At 39.7% G+C, this 14,270-nt stretch overlaps 1 protein-coding gene across 3 annotated transcripts in view; it reads left to right on the forward strand.

Moving 5' to 3' along the window:
- Positions 1–14,270, forward strand: part of Dgki (diacylglycerol kinase iota) — a 466,379-nt gene that overhangs the window by 278,395 nt on the left and 173,714 nt on the right. For all 3 annotated transcript variants that reach the window (XM_055602146.1, XM_055602148.1, XM_055602147.1), the window contains exons 16-17: positions 10,192–10,247; positions 12,207–12,269. In XM_055602146.1, coding sequence (XP_055458121.1) covers positions 10,192–10,247; positions 12,207–12,269 — 119 coding nt within the window. The remainder of the gene's footprint in view (positions 1–10,191; positions 10,248–12,206; positions 12,270–14,270) is intronic.

Genomic DNA, 14,270 nt, shown 5'->3' on the forward strand with positions numbered 1-14,270 from the left:
TTTCATTTAATCTCTAACTTTGACTTTTACACTGCGTTCTGAGGATCAAAACCAGAGCTTTGTACATGGTAGGCAAGTACTCTGCCAGTAAGGACCTCCCTGGCCTTGAGTAGAAGTACTGAGGGAAATAAAATTCTTAAATAAAGAAAGGTTTCTTCTAAGGATGCACTTAGCTTCATGAGCTACCAATGATTAGAGTTTAATACTTTCTATCCAGAGCCTTTCAAATGTGATAGGAAAAATGACAAGGAAACAGCCTGTTGACACAACAGGACTGCTGGTCTTGTAGTTTGAGAGAAAGGAGTGTGATAGTGGTGAGGTAGCTAGGAAGGTTCTGGGACCTTTACTGCATGAGACAAGTAAGAATAAGGCTGTTGTAACTTCAGGTATGAGAAGATGTGGGACCAAGACTCAGGGAGAGCAAATTTTGAAAAGTGAGTACAATGAATTGGCAGCTGATGGGTGCTGGGGAAGGAAGAGTGCTTTCTTTGGGGTTGTGGTCCCTGGTAGGCTGGGCAAGACACCACGGAGAGCCCCACATCTATGTGCAACACTAATTACTAATTGGCCTCAGTGGATTACACAGAAAATTGGGAGGGAGATGTGGTAGGAGAGAGGGCCTAGGTGGAGAAGGACATGGTCATGATCTTTTGTATATACTTGAAATTTTCAAAGGATAAACACATTTTAAAAACTAAAGTAATATTATAATGCATAGAAAATAAATACATATATACACATATATAGGAGAAAAGGATGGAACAGTAAAATATTTCATCCGAATGTTTTTAGCCATTCAAAACTGAGAAAATTTAGGATTTATGTTGATCACAGTCTCTGCCCCTTACTCTCTCTCTTTATCTCTCCACCTCTTCCACTCTGCCTGTTAGTGTATACTATATGCCTCTCCGCCTTTGTCTTTGGTCTACAGCTGGGTTGGTGCCCTGTTCCTTTTTAATGTGTTAATGTAACTGAGACATAGTTGAATACGGTGTGAAACTTGGGAGGTGGAAGTTGAAGTTATCAGTGAGGAACTATTCCCTTTATTTCTGAGGCTCTGCAGGGTCCGAGGATTTCAAACCCTCAAACCTGAAACACCATGTTCTATAAACCAAAATCCCAGGTTCGGACTGTGGTAATCAGGTGAAGAAAAACCTAACTCTTATATACTAGACACCCAGAGTGGCGCTGTAAGGTTCAGGTCATTAGAATTCAAATTACAGCTGAAGCACAAACTGTGACGCCCCACTGGGTCCAGCTGGTCTGGTCCTTTAGGCTTCACTAAGGCTTTTAGGAGAAAGTGTCTGTGGAATTGAATTCTGCATTAAGGAAGAATAGCAGTACCAAATAAAAAGAGAAGTGTGGTTTGTGCTTCTTTTCTGAAAAGCTAGAAAAATCACTGGCAAAATAGATGGATATTTAAAAAGAAACAAACAAACAAACAAACAAAAAAACCCTCAAATGCTTCAAATTAGTAATATCCCCAATCTGGCACATTCCTGCCATAGCCTAGTCATGGAGAAGTTATTCCAAGAGACTGATAGAGGGCCTCTCTAGGTTCTTCTTCCTGTGTTTAAAGAGAGCTCGTACGGCCAGTGCACAGTAAGCAATGCTTGGCTTCTGCACATTACTCCTTATTCCTTCTCTTTAACGTCTTATGCATCTGGACTTCTTAATGATAAGATTCCCAAGTTTCTTCACAGGACCTGTAAAGTGATACAGCATCACAAATACAGGTTTCTTAAAATAGGCACCTGACTGAAAAGAGGCCCAGCTGAGTAAGTGGCCCTGAGTGAGCTCATTCAAGGGAACTTGATTTTGGGCCTAATAATTCTGAAAGTTGTTTTAGTGATATACATCTTTGCACCAGGAAGGAATTTTTATGCATCGGAATGAGGAGAACCACAGAGATATACTATAGAACAAAAAATTCTTTTGGGGAAGGGCATCAGTTGACTAAGGGATGCCAAATTCTAAACATTAACCTTGGAAGTTTATTTCTAGACCTTAGTGTTTTTTTTTAAATATTTTGTTTATTCTTTGACAGCCAGTTTCATCCATCCATCTATCTGTCTGTCTATCTATCTATCTATCTATCTATCTATCTATCTATCTATCTATCTATCTTAATTATATGCACCACACACTCTTTCTCTCTCTCTCCCCTTGGACTGCCCATAACTTATCTCCCAACCTTCATCTCACCTTCATGTCTCCTCTTCCTTCTCCCCTGGCCAACTGGTTCTGATGAGTGTGGCCCACATGCATAAATATTTGGGGCCATCCATGGACACCTGGACAACTTTTTCTAACCTGAACCTTAGAGATCCATTATGGATGTCTAGTGCATAAGAGTTAGGTTTTTCTTTGCCTGATTACCACCATCTGGAAAAAAAAAAAAAAAAAAGACAATTCACTTTCCCTTTCTTAGTTGTCAATAGCTTCTCAGCTAGGATTGGGAATGTTGTGAACTCCACCCACCTGCAATTTGAGGCTTCAAGACAAAAGTTGTATACTTTGCTACAAAATACCTTGAGGGTGAGTCAAAGTCTCATGAGAGCCATGTGAAATAAATGGATTGGATAATGTCATGAAAATATGTTAATCTAAACAGGAATTATGCCAACCCATTTATGTGTAATGAATATCAATTGCATGAAGACAGAATGTTAAAAATTTAACTGCAGAGAGAAATTTTGGCATTGATGGGAAACATCCCATTAAACAGACAGTTCTTAGCATAGCTACTTATATAGTATTTCTTTTAGAAGGGAGAATTAAAATCACATTTATTTTGGGATAGTTCATTCGAATTTTGCTATGCAAATGGTTTTAGAATTACCATTTGAAAGTCAGGCAGCGGTGAAGGTAGGCTTAGTATTTTGTTTGACTTTGTGGATGATGGGGTAAATGTGACAAACTGACTCCCTATAGTTGATAGGACTGAAAGTATGCATCACTTGGTTGGAAATGGAGTGCTGATCCTTCCCAAAGTGGCCAAAGCATTCTTGGATGAACTCTTGCTACTTATGCATCAGAAAGCGCAATGCTTGAGAGAGGATTTGGAGTCGTAATAGGATTGGTCATGTAATTGTCACTTGGAGTATTGCCCAGGACTTTCATCAGTGCTGTGCTATCACAGTGCTTGAGGGAGTTCATAGAAAACATTCCAATACATTAATGTTTATGCACTTTAATAGCGCTCATAGCTGTCAGTGACAAACTCAGGTCTCATTTTGCCATCCATGTGAATGAGGTTGTCACTCTTTCGACGTGGATATTAGACACATTAAACTTAGAGATCAGCTGCTACCATCTGCCTCATTGATGTTGTGATTCAGAGTTTTTGAACCTTATGCACAAAGTCAGAAAATACACGGCAGAAGAGGCCACATTTAAATCTAATTTAGGATTTACAATTTTCACTAAATATACAGATGCATACACTTAATTGTGACTTCCATGATTCAAATCACAGACAATAGATTCCCTTTAAGAGGCGGTTATGTGCTATGGCTTTGCTAAATTTCATCCTGGATGAAGATGGTGCCGAGACACCCTGCATGCCATTGGTCAGGGCACCAGAGCTCAGGCCGCTTGTCATAGATAAATTCTCACTGTCTCAAACCTTCCTACTATCTTGAATTTCTGTGTAAAACCCAGTCATTATTTCAGTGTACTGTGTCTGGAAAACATGGTCATTTCACTACTGTACAGGTAGAAGAATTGATTAGAACACAGAGTGTCTTTGTGATATGAGTTGATTCAACTGATCTTAACCCAAATTGCCTGGGGTAACATCTTTAAAAATGTCACATCACACCTCAAGGTGGGGTGACAGTGAATACAGGAACATGTCACTTCCAATGTCTTATCTTTCATTTTCAGACCTGCCTCCCCCTCTCTAAACCCTGTAAGAATAAAAGACTACATCTTATTTATCCGTGTATTAGCAGCTCACAGTCCAGAGGTATCAGTGTGTGTTATAGTAACAGATTGTTCCATTGAAGGATAAGACCTATTGATTTTCAAAAAAGAAGAAGAAGCAATAGAAAGATGACTTGTAGAAACAGTAAAATTCAGGTGTTCAGCAGGATTGGTGGCAGAGGTGGAAGACATTTCCAGAATGGGTAAGGGAATGCTGTATGTGGAACTGTGATAGTAGATAAGACCTAACGGGTAAAATCATTTCAGGCAGGAAGGAAAAGTACAGAGGAAGAAACGCACAGAGGAGAGTGCTTCTCCTCTGCATGAGTTAGATGAGATGTTAATGCACAATGAATGACTTTTCTACAGAGCTTGAAAAATGGCACAAAGACATTTTAGAAGGAAAGGGATATTTTAAAATGTTTCCAAAGGGAATTGATATTGAAAAGAAGGAAATACTTTCCTTTAATATAAAATTTGTATTGAATGTGATAATGTAACTGTAGACATGGATTATGGCATTTTGTTTTGAATTTCTGGAGTAGGAAAACTGAACAGAGTGCAAGCGTCAGGAAGGAGTGCAGTGTTGTGGAACTGTCATTGCATTCTTGAGTGCATAGCAGCTGTGATTATCTATGCAAGACCTGCAAAAGATTGAGCCTATCTGGATCCTCTTATGGAGGGAGGGGCTCAAGGCTGCACCCACTCCCTGGGGCAGTTAATGGTTGTTGGCAGAGGGAGAAACCTTTTCTTTCCTGGTGTAGGCACTGGTAAGGTACTCAGGTTCTTATAAACAAATTCTCACCCATGATCCTATAAGAAATACTAATAAAACTCAAAACTCATTGGGTCTTTGTCTGTCATCTGTCTCTCTCTGTCTCACACACCCACACACACATGCACACACACACACAAGAAAAAGAAAGTTATCTAAGTAGAAGAGGGACTGGTTGGGAAGAGGAAGGTTCAGTTGGAGGGAAACAGGGCAATGGAGGGTGAGTATGATCAAAAGCACATTAAACCACATATGAACATGTCATAATGAAACTTATTTTTATCTATAATAATAAAAACATTTAAAAAATAGGAATTGGGTAAGCATTCAGTGGAAAAAGTATGGAAGGTGTACAAGTTACATGGGTTTTTTCATCTAATATTTTGTGAATGTGCTGTGATAGTTATACTTAAAAATGCCTTCCTAATGTGCTTTAGGAAAACTGCATTTGTTTATGAGCCAGTCAAGACCATGAAACTAGAACAAAGGGGCAAACTAAATCTCTACATGAGTGCTTAGGTACTCACAGTTGTTGCAAGCTGGAATAAGTGTGGAGCCTTGCTTGCCAAGATGCAGATTGGCAAAATGTATGTGTAGGTAATGTGAATGCAGTGGTCCAGTTCTGAACGGTCAGGAAGATTTTTCCCTGTGCCTGTGCATCTGGGCTCTTGTCACTCCATGTTCAGTGTGAGCTGGTTCTCTCTCTTGGTATGTCATCAAAGGTAGGTTGGAATAAAATTGGTTGAATCCAATCAGACATACACACACAGCAGATTTTAACCAGTCCTTGTCAACTTTCATGCAGTGAAAGAGAAGGATGACTGAGGACCTTTATGTTTAATAATGAAAGTTCTAAGGCTTCTTTAGGATCCATTAATAATAAGTTTACATTGCATCATTTATGAAAGATAAGTAGCAAATATCTTTTTATTTTGCAAACATCTTTTCAACTACTTATTTCATATTTTGATGAAATTTGAAATTTTGATTTGAAAATTAAAACTATAGGATTGCTTATCTCTTGTTCTAAATAGAACAGAAAACGGCATGGGGGCTGGAGCGATGGGTCAGTGGTTAAACGTGCTTACTGCTTTTGCAGAGGACCTGGCTTTCCTTCCTAGCATCTATACTGGGCAGCTCGCAGTCACCCAAAACTACAGTTCCAGGGGAATCTGGTGAAATCTCAACTCCAAGAACAAGTTCCCACACATATTTCATATGAACTCACACAAGTGTCCGCACAATAAATACATTAAATAAAATACATTTATTTTTCAAGTTTGCAAGTTTTCTGAAATATTGTCTAGAAACCCTCAATGCCTTTTTAAAAGAACTGTTGAACAGCTTTTTTTTTTATTGAGATTATAATTTAATTACATTTCCTCCCTTCCCTTTCCTCCCTCTAAATTCCTATAAACCCATCTTCACCCTACTTAAAATCCATGGCAGGATTCTACACCAAAAAGGTTCTGTCTTTCTGTTTACATGTGCTATTTTAGAGAGGAATCTGCTTGAAACCTGGGAGGTTTTCCCACCAAATTAACTATGGCCAAAAAATCTTTACAAGTTTGCATGTTTAGAATATCAGAATGTTGATCTTTGAATTATAACAATTGGCTATAAATGGAATATCCGAGGAAGTGAACCAATATACTTTCCATGTGCAACTTTCATGAAACGGAATTGCCCAGCCTTCTGAGGAATGTGGTGACGTTAGGTGAAGATCAATGACAACAGACAGTGTGTTAATAACTCACTGGATTATTTAACTACAGATATGGACTGTCAGTTGATGCAACTGTGAGCAGTGTGGACATCTTAGGTACTAAATACCTTTTTCAGCTAGGACAAATGTGAGTCATGAGGGCTAAAAGGTGGACTATGGCAGTTTTGACTCCCATGGCTGCTGTCACCTGGCATTATACCTGTGGTTGTTGCCCAATGTGGCAGAAGAACTTTACTCATGAAAGGGAAGCTGACTTCAGTATCAGAAGACGATCATAGATTATGTGCATGGATCCAGGACAATCACGAGCTCCTAAAAGCAGCAGAGGAAGAAGAGCTGGGGAAAGTCAGAGAGACCTAATGTGTGAAGAATTGGCATACTGGTTTTGACCTTGGCAGGGATCAGAACCCACTGAGTACAGACAGTTTCCATTGGTGAGAATGAGTACCCTTGCACAGCCACGAGAGAGAGAGAGAGAGAGAGAGAGAGAGAGAGAGAGAGCGCTTCAGTTCTTCAATCTCCTGGGTATGGATTCTACCAATGATCTGAATAATTAGAAGATGTTTCCCAGAGCCCCTCAGTGAAGGTGTCACACTGTGTCACCCTCTCAGACCCTCATCAGGGACTCCAGTTGATCCCATGCCAAATTCTGACCAAGATAATTATTAGCAAATCGATAATGGAGTTTGAAGAATAATGAAGTAAAAATACAGTGAGTGGATCTTGCCTTCTTGCAGCCACTTCCTGTGAAGGAGGAGAAAGGATAACCTAGGAAGTCATACAGTTAATCACAGAAGCATTGATCCGGGGTGTCGCTAGTGTTACTCTTTCCTGTTTACCTCATACCATGTAACAGACACAACTTCCTGAAGGAATGAACCCTTCAACTTTCTTACTGGTTCAAATCTTTGTTCCCTCTCCCTTTCTTGCTGCACTTTTGGTTCTCCTTGAAGGTACATCAACTTTGTATGGTGCGGTAAGCATTCTCGGCCATCCGATCTTTCCTTCTGACAGTGATGGAGAGGACCCAGCACTGTGGTTTGTGGCCCCCCGCTGCCCCCTTTGCTCCCTCTATGGCCTGGCTTCTGTGGGGGTGGGCCGGTTCCAGCAGTGGGCTCAGCTTCCTCTAAGCTCTGGCTGACCTCTTTCTGAGTCTCATTTTTGCTTACACAGTAGATGCAAAACTGTGAAATGAGGCTAGGAGTGTGGCTGATAAGTAGAGTGTTTGCCCAATACCCGTTTATGAAGTTCATTATCCTAACAGGATTCCCTTATGCCCTTAAGGCCTAGGCCTTTCTTACGTCTTTTTGACAGCTCTCTGAATGTTAGGTGTGTCAGTAGATCTGTTTGTAAAGTTTATTACTCCTAGCTAAATTACATTTGAGATGGCCATTTTCATTAAAGGTGTGAGTTAAGTCACTAAAAACTCAGTTTATTTCTCAATTTTATCACATTTGGATGGTCTTATGGGAAATTATCTATCTTTGGAGAAAACAGATCTTCTTTTCATTTTTATTAAAATTGAGTCTCATAGAAAAACCACACAGAGATGTGAATATTTCCAGAACATACGTTATAAAGCACGCAAATGTTAGTGGCTGGGCTAGGATTTGCTTCGTAGCTGTGGGCATCGGTATGCTGAGAAAGCACTGCACCAGAACTGTGGCTAGCTGTCATTCCCGTTTCTTATGACTTGGTAGATAGCTAGATTAGATTTGTTTTTTAAACCTAGAGCAGTGTACTCAGACATACTGAAAAAATAAAAAAGATTCTCATTTTACCTCTGGTTTCATAAAATGAAAATGGAAGCCAGGCAAGCCGATTCAAAACAACTCATGGGCATGGGGATGGAGTGATGGCTCAGAGGTTAAGAGCACTGGAGTGTAGTTCCCAGCACTCACATCAGGAGGCTCATAACCATCTGTAGTTCCTGCTCCAGGGCATCTGACACCTTCTACTGGCCTTTGTAGGTACACACACACCACACACACACACACACACACACACACATACACACACACACACACACCACACACACACACACACACACACATACACACACACACAAACACACACACACACACCACACACACACAAACACACACACACACACACCACACACTACACACACACACACACACACAAACACACACACACACACCACACACAAACACACACACACACAAATTTTAAAAAGGGGTCAAGAGTAACAGAGAGCAATAAACACCACTTTATACTTTTGTTTATTATTCCACATAATGTTTTGTTCTGTTTTGTGTATAGGATTAGAGTATGTTGTTGAGTAGTACAGTATTTAGGGAATCTTTGAGATTCAGAAACTATATAGCTGAAGTTAGCTGTTGAGAACCAGTCTTATGGGAAATTATTTATCTTTGGAGAAAACAGATCTTCTTTTCATTTTTATTAAAATTGAATCTCATAGAAAAACCACATAGAGATGTGAATATTTCCAGAACATACGTTATAAAGCATGCAAATGTTAGTGGCTAAGCTAGCATACTTTTCTCTTATGCAAACCTGTGATTCTTTACCCAGTTTCTGTAATGTATTATTAGTTATTACTAATAATAGTTATTAGTCAACTCTGAGAATCCTGAAGATAATCCAATAAGCATTGCGTAGGACTTTTGCTTGAGGTCCTATATGCTTTCGTGGGGCCAGCCTGGGTGAGAGAACTCTTGTGTTCCCTTATTTAGAGGTGCTTTTAGACAGCAGTGGGACTGGGGGAGTGTCCTGCAGTGACTGTGCTCTCTAGAAGTGACTGGGAGAAAGACCTAGCCTAAAAAGAAACTACTGCTGGATGGGTATAAAGGCAGAGGGCTAAAGTCCTTTTGTGAAACACTGGATTGTGTTACAGAGAAACATTTGAGGAAATAATATGTCATATAGACATTTATTAAACCCCAGATTCCTGTGAAAATTCTGATATAGATTATTTCATCTTTTTTTTTTTTGCCTCTTTGAGCCAAATAACATGTAGAGACAAACTGAAAATTAAATTGCTTCCATATTGAACCTTGCTGTAATATGATAAATCTATTCAGGGGCCCTCCCTTTGCCTCCTTTCTCCCTCTCTCCAACCCTTTATCTCACTTTTTATCTCCTCGTCTCCTTTCCTAACCTTTCTATCATTCACTTCCATTTCTTCCATGGTTTATCACAAGTGAAAGAGTAGGTGGTGGTTCAGAGTTCTCAAAATGTGGAAACAAAATGTCTATCAATGCTTATTAAATCCAGACTTTTACTGTTGAACTGCATTTTGATACTTTACACATAGTTTACAGAAGCCACACCCTCATAGATGTCAGTAAGAATAATCACACCCCCAGATAACTTACTTTGTTTCTCATCCATTCTTGTCCCAAATCCATATGAGTCAAAGTAAATTAAAAGGGAGTCTCTAGTTTAAATGTTGTGTGTGCACCTGGGAATCTGTTAAAGGACCATTCCTGGGCCTCAAACCTGGACTTCTGGTAGAGCAGAGATCGATGGGACCTAATCATCATAGTTATTCACCTACTCCCAGTTTACTGCAATGCTGTGACTTGAGCTGAATTTGTTTTAAACACCCGTGTCACTGGGTCATTGAAGCAACTGGCCTGAAACTGAGAGAATAGTAACTATGGAGTTGGATCTAGTGGGTCTTCAAAGTGGAGGCCAGGCTTGCGGAAAAGACTGTCAATCATTCAAAAAAACCCAGTAACAACAACAACAACAACAAAAAACCTCTCCTCTTTTACAGAAGCAAATCCAGAGAAATTTAATAGTCGTTTTCGAAATAAAATGTTCTATGCAGGGGTAAGTATTATTTCATTTCATGACTGAGATTAATATTATTAATATTATTTAATGATAATTCAGTAAACATTAAAGAAATCAACTCCAATCAAAACTAGTACTGCTTGTTGCTGTTTAATTTCTTGAGTTCTTTATATATTCTGGATATTAGCCCTCTGTCAGATATTGGGTTGGTGAAGATCCTTTCCCAAATCTGTAGGCAGTCTTTTTGTTCTGACGACACTGTCCTTTGCTTTACAGACGCTTTTCAGTTTCATGACGTCCCATTTATAGATTCTTGCTTTTAGAGCCTGTGCTGTTGGTGTTCTGTTCAGAAAGGCTCTACCCTTCAGGGTATTGGCGCAGATGCTGAGACTTATAGCCACACTTTGGGCAGAGTGCAGGGAATCTTATGAAAGAAGGGGGAGATGGTAAGACTTGGAGAGAACAGGAGCTCCACAAGGAGAGCAACAGAACCAAAAAATCTGGGCACAGGGGTCTTTTCTGAGACTGATACTCCAACCAAGTACCATGCATGGAGATAACCTAGAATCCCTGCACAGATGTAGCCTATGGCAGTTCAGTGTCCAAGTGGGTTCTATAGTAATGGGAACAGGGACTGTCTCTGACATGAACTGATTGGCCTGCTCTTTGATCACCTCCCCCTGATGAGGGAGCAGCCTTACCAGGCCACAGAGGAAGTCAATACAGCCACTCCTGATGAGACCTGATAGACTAGGATCAGAAGGAAGGAGAGGAGGACCTCCCTATCAGTGGACTTGGGTGGAGAAGGGGGAAGAAGGGTGAGGTTCAGAGGGGAGGAGGGAGGAAGCTACAGGGGGAGGATACAAAGTGAATAAACTATAATTAATAAAAATAATATATATATATAAAAGGAAAAAACCAAAAAACAAAACTAGTACTGCATACCTAAATATATTCCAACTATGTTTATGTAAAATTACTGTTTAAAATATTCACTGAGGAAGAGCGGGGATGCTTTCTAATTGAGTGGTCAGCAAAGCAGTTGGGTTTGGCTATATTTAAAATTGAAGCCTTACAAGAGTCAGTGACTTTTCAGAGAGTGGTGCAAACAGACGTCAAAGAAGGAATTGGGAAGAGTAGTTAGATGGAAAAAATATAAATGTTTTAGTTTTGTTTCTTGTTTCTGTGCTAAAACAGCCTGATGAATGCAATTTAAGAAAGAAAGGGTCTCCTTGCCTCACAATCCCAGGTTACATTCTGTCTTTTGGGGGAAGTCATGGTGGTAAGAACTTAAAGTAGCCAGTCACAGTACATCTGCAGGCAAGAGCAGAGAGCAAGGAATGAATGCCCACATGCTACTGCTTACACTGATTTCTCTACTCCTTTTTCATCCAGAATCCCCTGCCCAGGGAGGAGGTGCTACTCACAATGAGCCTGTCTTCCCAGTAATACACATACACACAGGCCAGCTTAATCTAGACAATCCCAGACCGAAACTCCTTTCTCAGGTGATCACAGCCTGTGTTAAATTGGTAGATAATCCTACCCAATCACAGACGATCTTAGCTCAGGTGTAGTTTTTAACAGGGTGTGTACTCAGTGATCTTGGATGACAAGTTGGTAGAACATGAAGATACCTATGAAACCAAAGTGGGGACCTTTCGTTACTCTTCTTGGAGTGACTTTGGCATTGGGTGAATAGGTAGGATTTTCACAGGGGACTTTCAGAACAGATCTGTCAAGTGCCTCTGGGAGCCACTCACTTTTTCACCCTAGGAGGGTGAAATCTTAAATTTTATTATAGATTTAATAGTCCGAAAACAGAGGGTTTTTCACATGGCAGACACTGCCCTGTTTTCCTTGGGTTCAACCAAAGGAAAATTTGTTTTATATTTTTTAATAGTATGGAATCTTAAAATGTCTATCCTGTTGAAGCAAGAATTTGGTGGAAACCATGTAACAAAGTATTCTTTTCTTCTTTGCCTTTTGGTGTAGGCAGCCTTTTCTGATTTCCTACAAAGAAGTTCTAGAGATCTGTCCAAACACGTCAAAGTTGTTGTGAGTATTGACTCTATAGGCTCATTTTATTTGCATGAGAATATGAATGTCACATCAATGCCAGTTGATACATGGATTAATCCCTGCACTGCATGTAGTTTACAAATCATGTAAGGCAGCTCATCAGCCACATATGCACATTCTCAGCACATATTAGTCTCTGTCTTAGTTGCTGGAGTGAAATAAAACTAGTGTTACTCCTGAAGAAACCATGGGCAAGGACAGACATAATTATTGTATATACATCAACCGTTATTCAGTCTTACACACAGGATACTGCTGGCACAGGAAGTGGCAGCAGAATGGTCGTTCTCCTCAGGATAGGATTTGGAAGATCTTCCTGGAAGAAGTGCTGTGAGTTGGCTCTTACAGTATAAACAGATGTGTAGCTAACAGTTGTTCCTAAGTTAACTCATCTTTCTGATGAGTCTCCATTTTATAACAATACACTTGTTATTATTTCATCCTGACTTTGCTTTCCGGCCTGGTCAAGTCTCCTCACATTGAATGGATGTTTCCTGCTGTTTTGTTCTAAGTCTCTAACCCAGGTTATGTGTCTACTGGAGGCAAAAGAAAGAGAAACTTATCTTTGTCTAGTTGGTACATTCTAATAACATAAATTAATTAAGAAAAACAAGTTGTTTCTTATAATAAATGAGATTATGAAGAGATGATGATAGCTTTTATTTGCATGAGGCTGAGTGATAATACACATATAGAGAAATATAGCAATGTCTCTATTATCATGAGGCAGGTATAGAAATTTAGTAAGAGAACAATGTGTGTGTGCATGCCTGCACTTATATATGTACATATATATGAAAATAGAGAAAATACATGATACTAAGTTACTGAGATTTAGGAGAATGAGATAGTTAAAATGAAAAGCAGTGTTTAGCACTTAAGAGGCATTCCTATTTATGATATCCACATTTATGTAACAGACTGAGCTGTAGTTGCTGCTAAAGTGTCTTTGTTTATTTGTAGTTGGTTGAGACAGTGTCTCTTGTACTCCATTCTATTCTTGAACTTTCTATTTAGTCAAAATGGCCTTGAACACTTTGTTTCTCCACTTCCCATGGGCTGGAATTATATTCCAGTACTACCAAGTCCAAGAAAAGGGTTAAAAACCACATAGCTACTTTTATATTATAGAAAATTAAGGGAAACGATCATTGAAAATAAAATAAGTAAGGCTCATAATAGAATGATATTTTGTGGGGCACTGATAATGTTTACAGTGTTAATTACCTAGTGCATATAATACTAATGTAGTAGAAATTATTTACTCATTCTTATAGGATGAAAGGTTCTTTTTAAAATGTTAAGCTTGGCACAGTAGCTTTGTCAGTTGTCCCAGATATTTGGAAGGCAGAGATGGAAGGGATGTAAATTCAAAGCCACCAGCCAGCCTGGACAGCTTGGGGCAAACCTGTCTCACCAAGGGAAAAAGAGGGAAAAGTATTGAAATCCAATAGGCAAACATTTGCAAAGCTGCTATTGCTGCTCTAACAGCATTAATGTGTGCCCTGCTTTGAATCTTTTACTAATTTTTACTCTAGAGTTTCTATGTCTTTTCATTGTAGCCTTAACCTTTCATTGTACTCAATTTCAATTGCTTATTGCAAAAACAAAATCTCTAACCTGTAGCAAAATGCATGAAAAATGAACCCCGTAAATCAATTGGGACAAGAGTTAAGTATTGCTGCTATTAGCCAGCCTTGGCATCCCTTCAGGCCCTGGCTCGCATACAGTGCAACATTGTTGCTTCTGGCTCTGTGGAGAGGCATAGCCTCCTGGGGGAAGGGTTTGGAGGAGCAGAGCTGCTCACTCATGGTGGCCCAGAGAGAGGATGGGAAGAAAAAAGAAAGGGAAAGAAAGAATGGCAGAAGGGAGAGAGAGAGTGGTTGATGAACGACTGAGCAGAACAAGATCACCCTTCTTGGCACGCCCTGAGTGAATGACTTCTAAGTAGGCGGCACCTCCTAAGATCATTCAGTA

Source organism: Psammomys obesus, unplaced genomic scaffold (genome assembly GCF_907164565.1).
Source record: "Psammomys obesus unplaced genomic scaffold, mPsaObe1.curated_primary_1811, whole genome shotgun sequence".
NCBI lineage: Eukaryota > Metazoa > Chordata > Mammalia > Rodentia > Muridae > Psammomys > Psammomys obesus.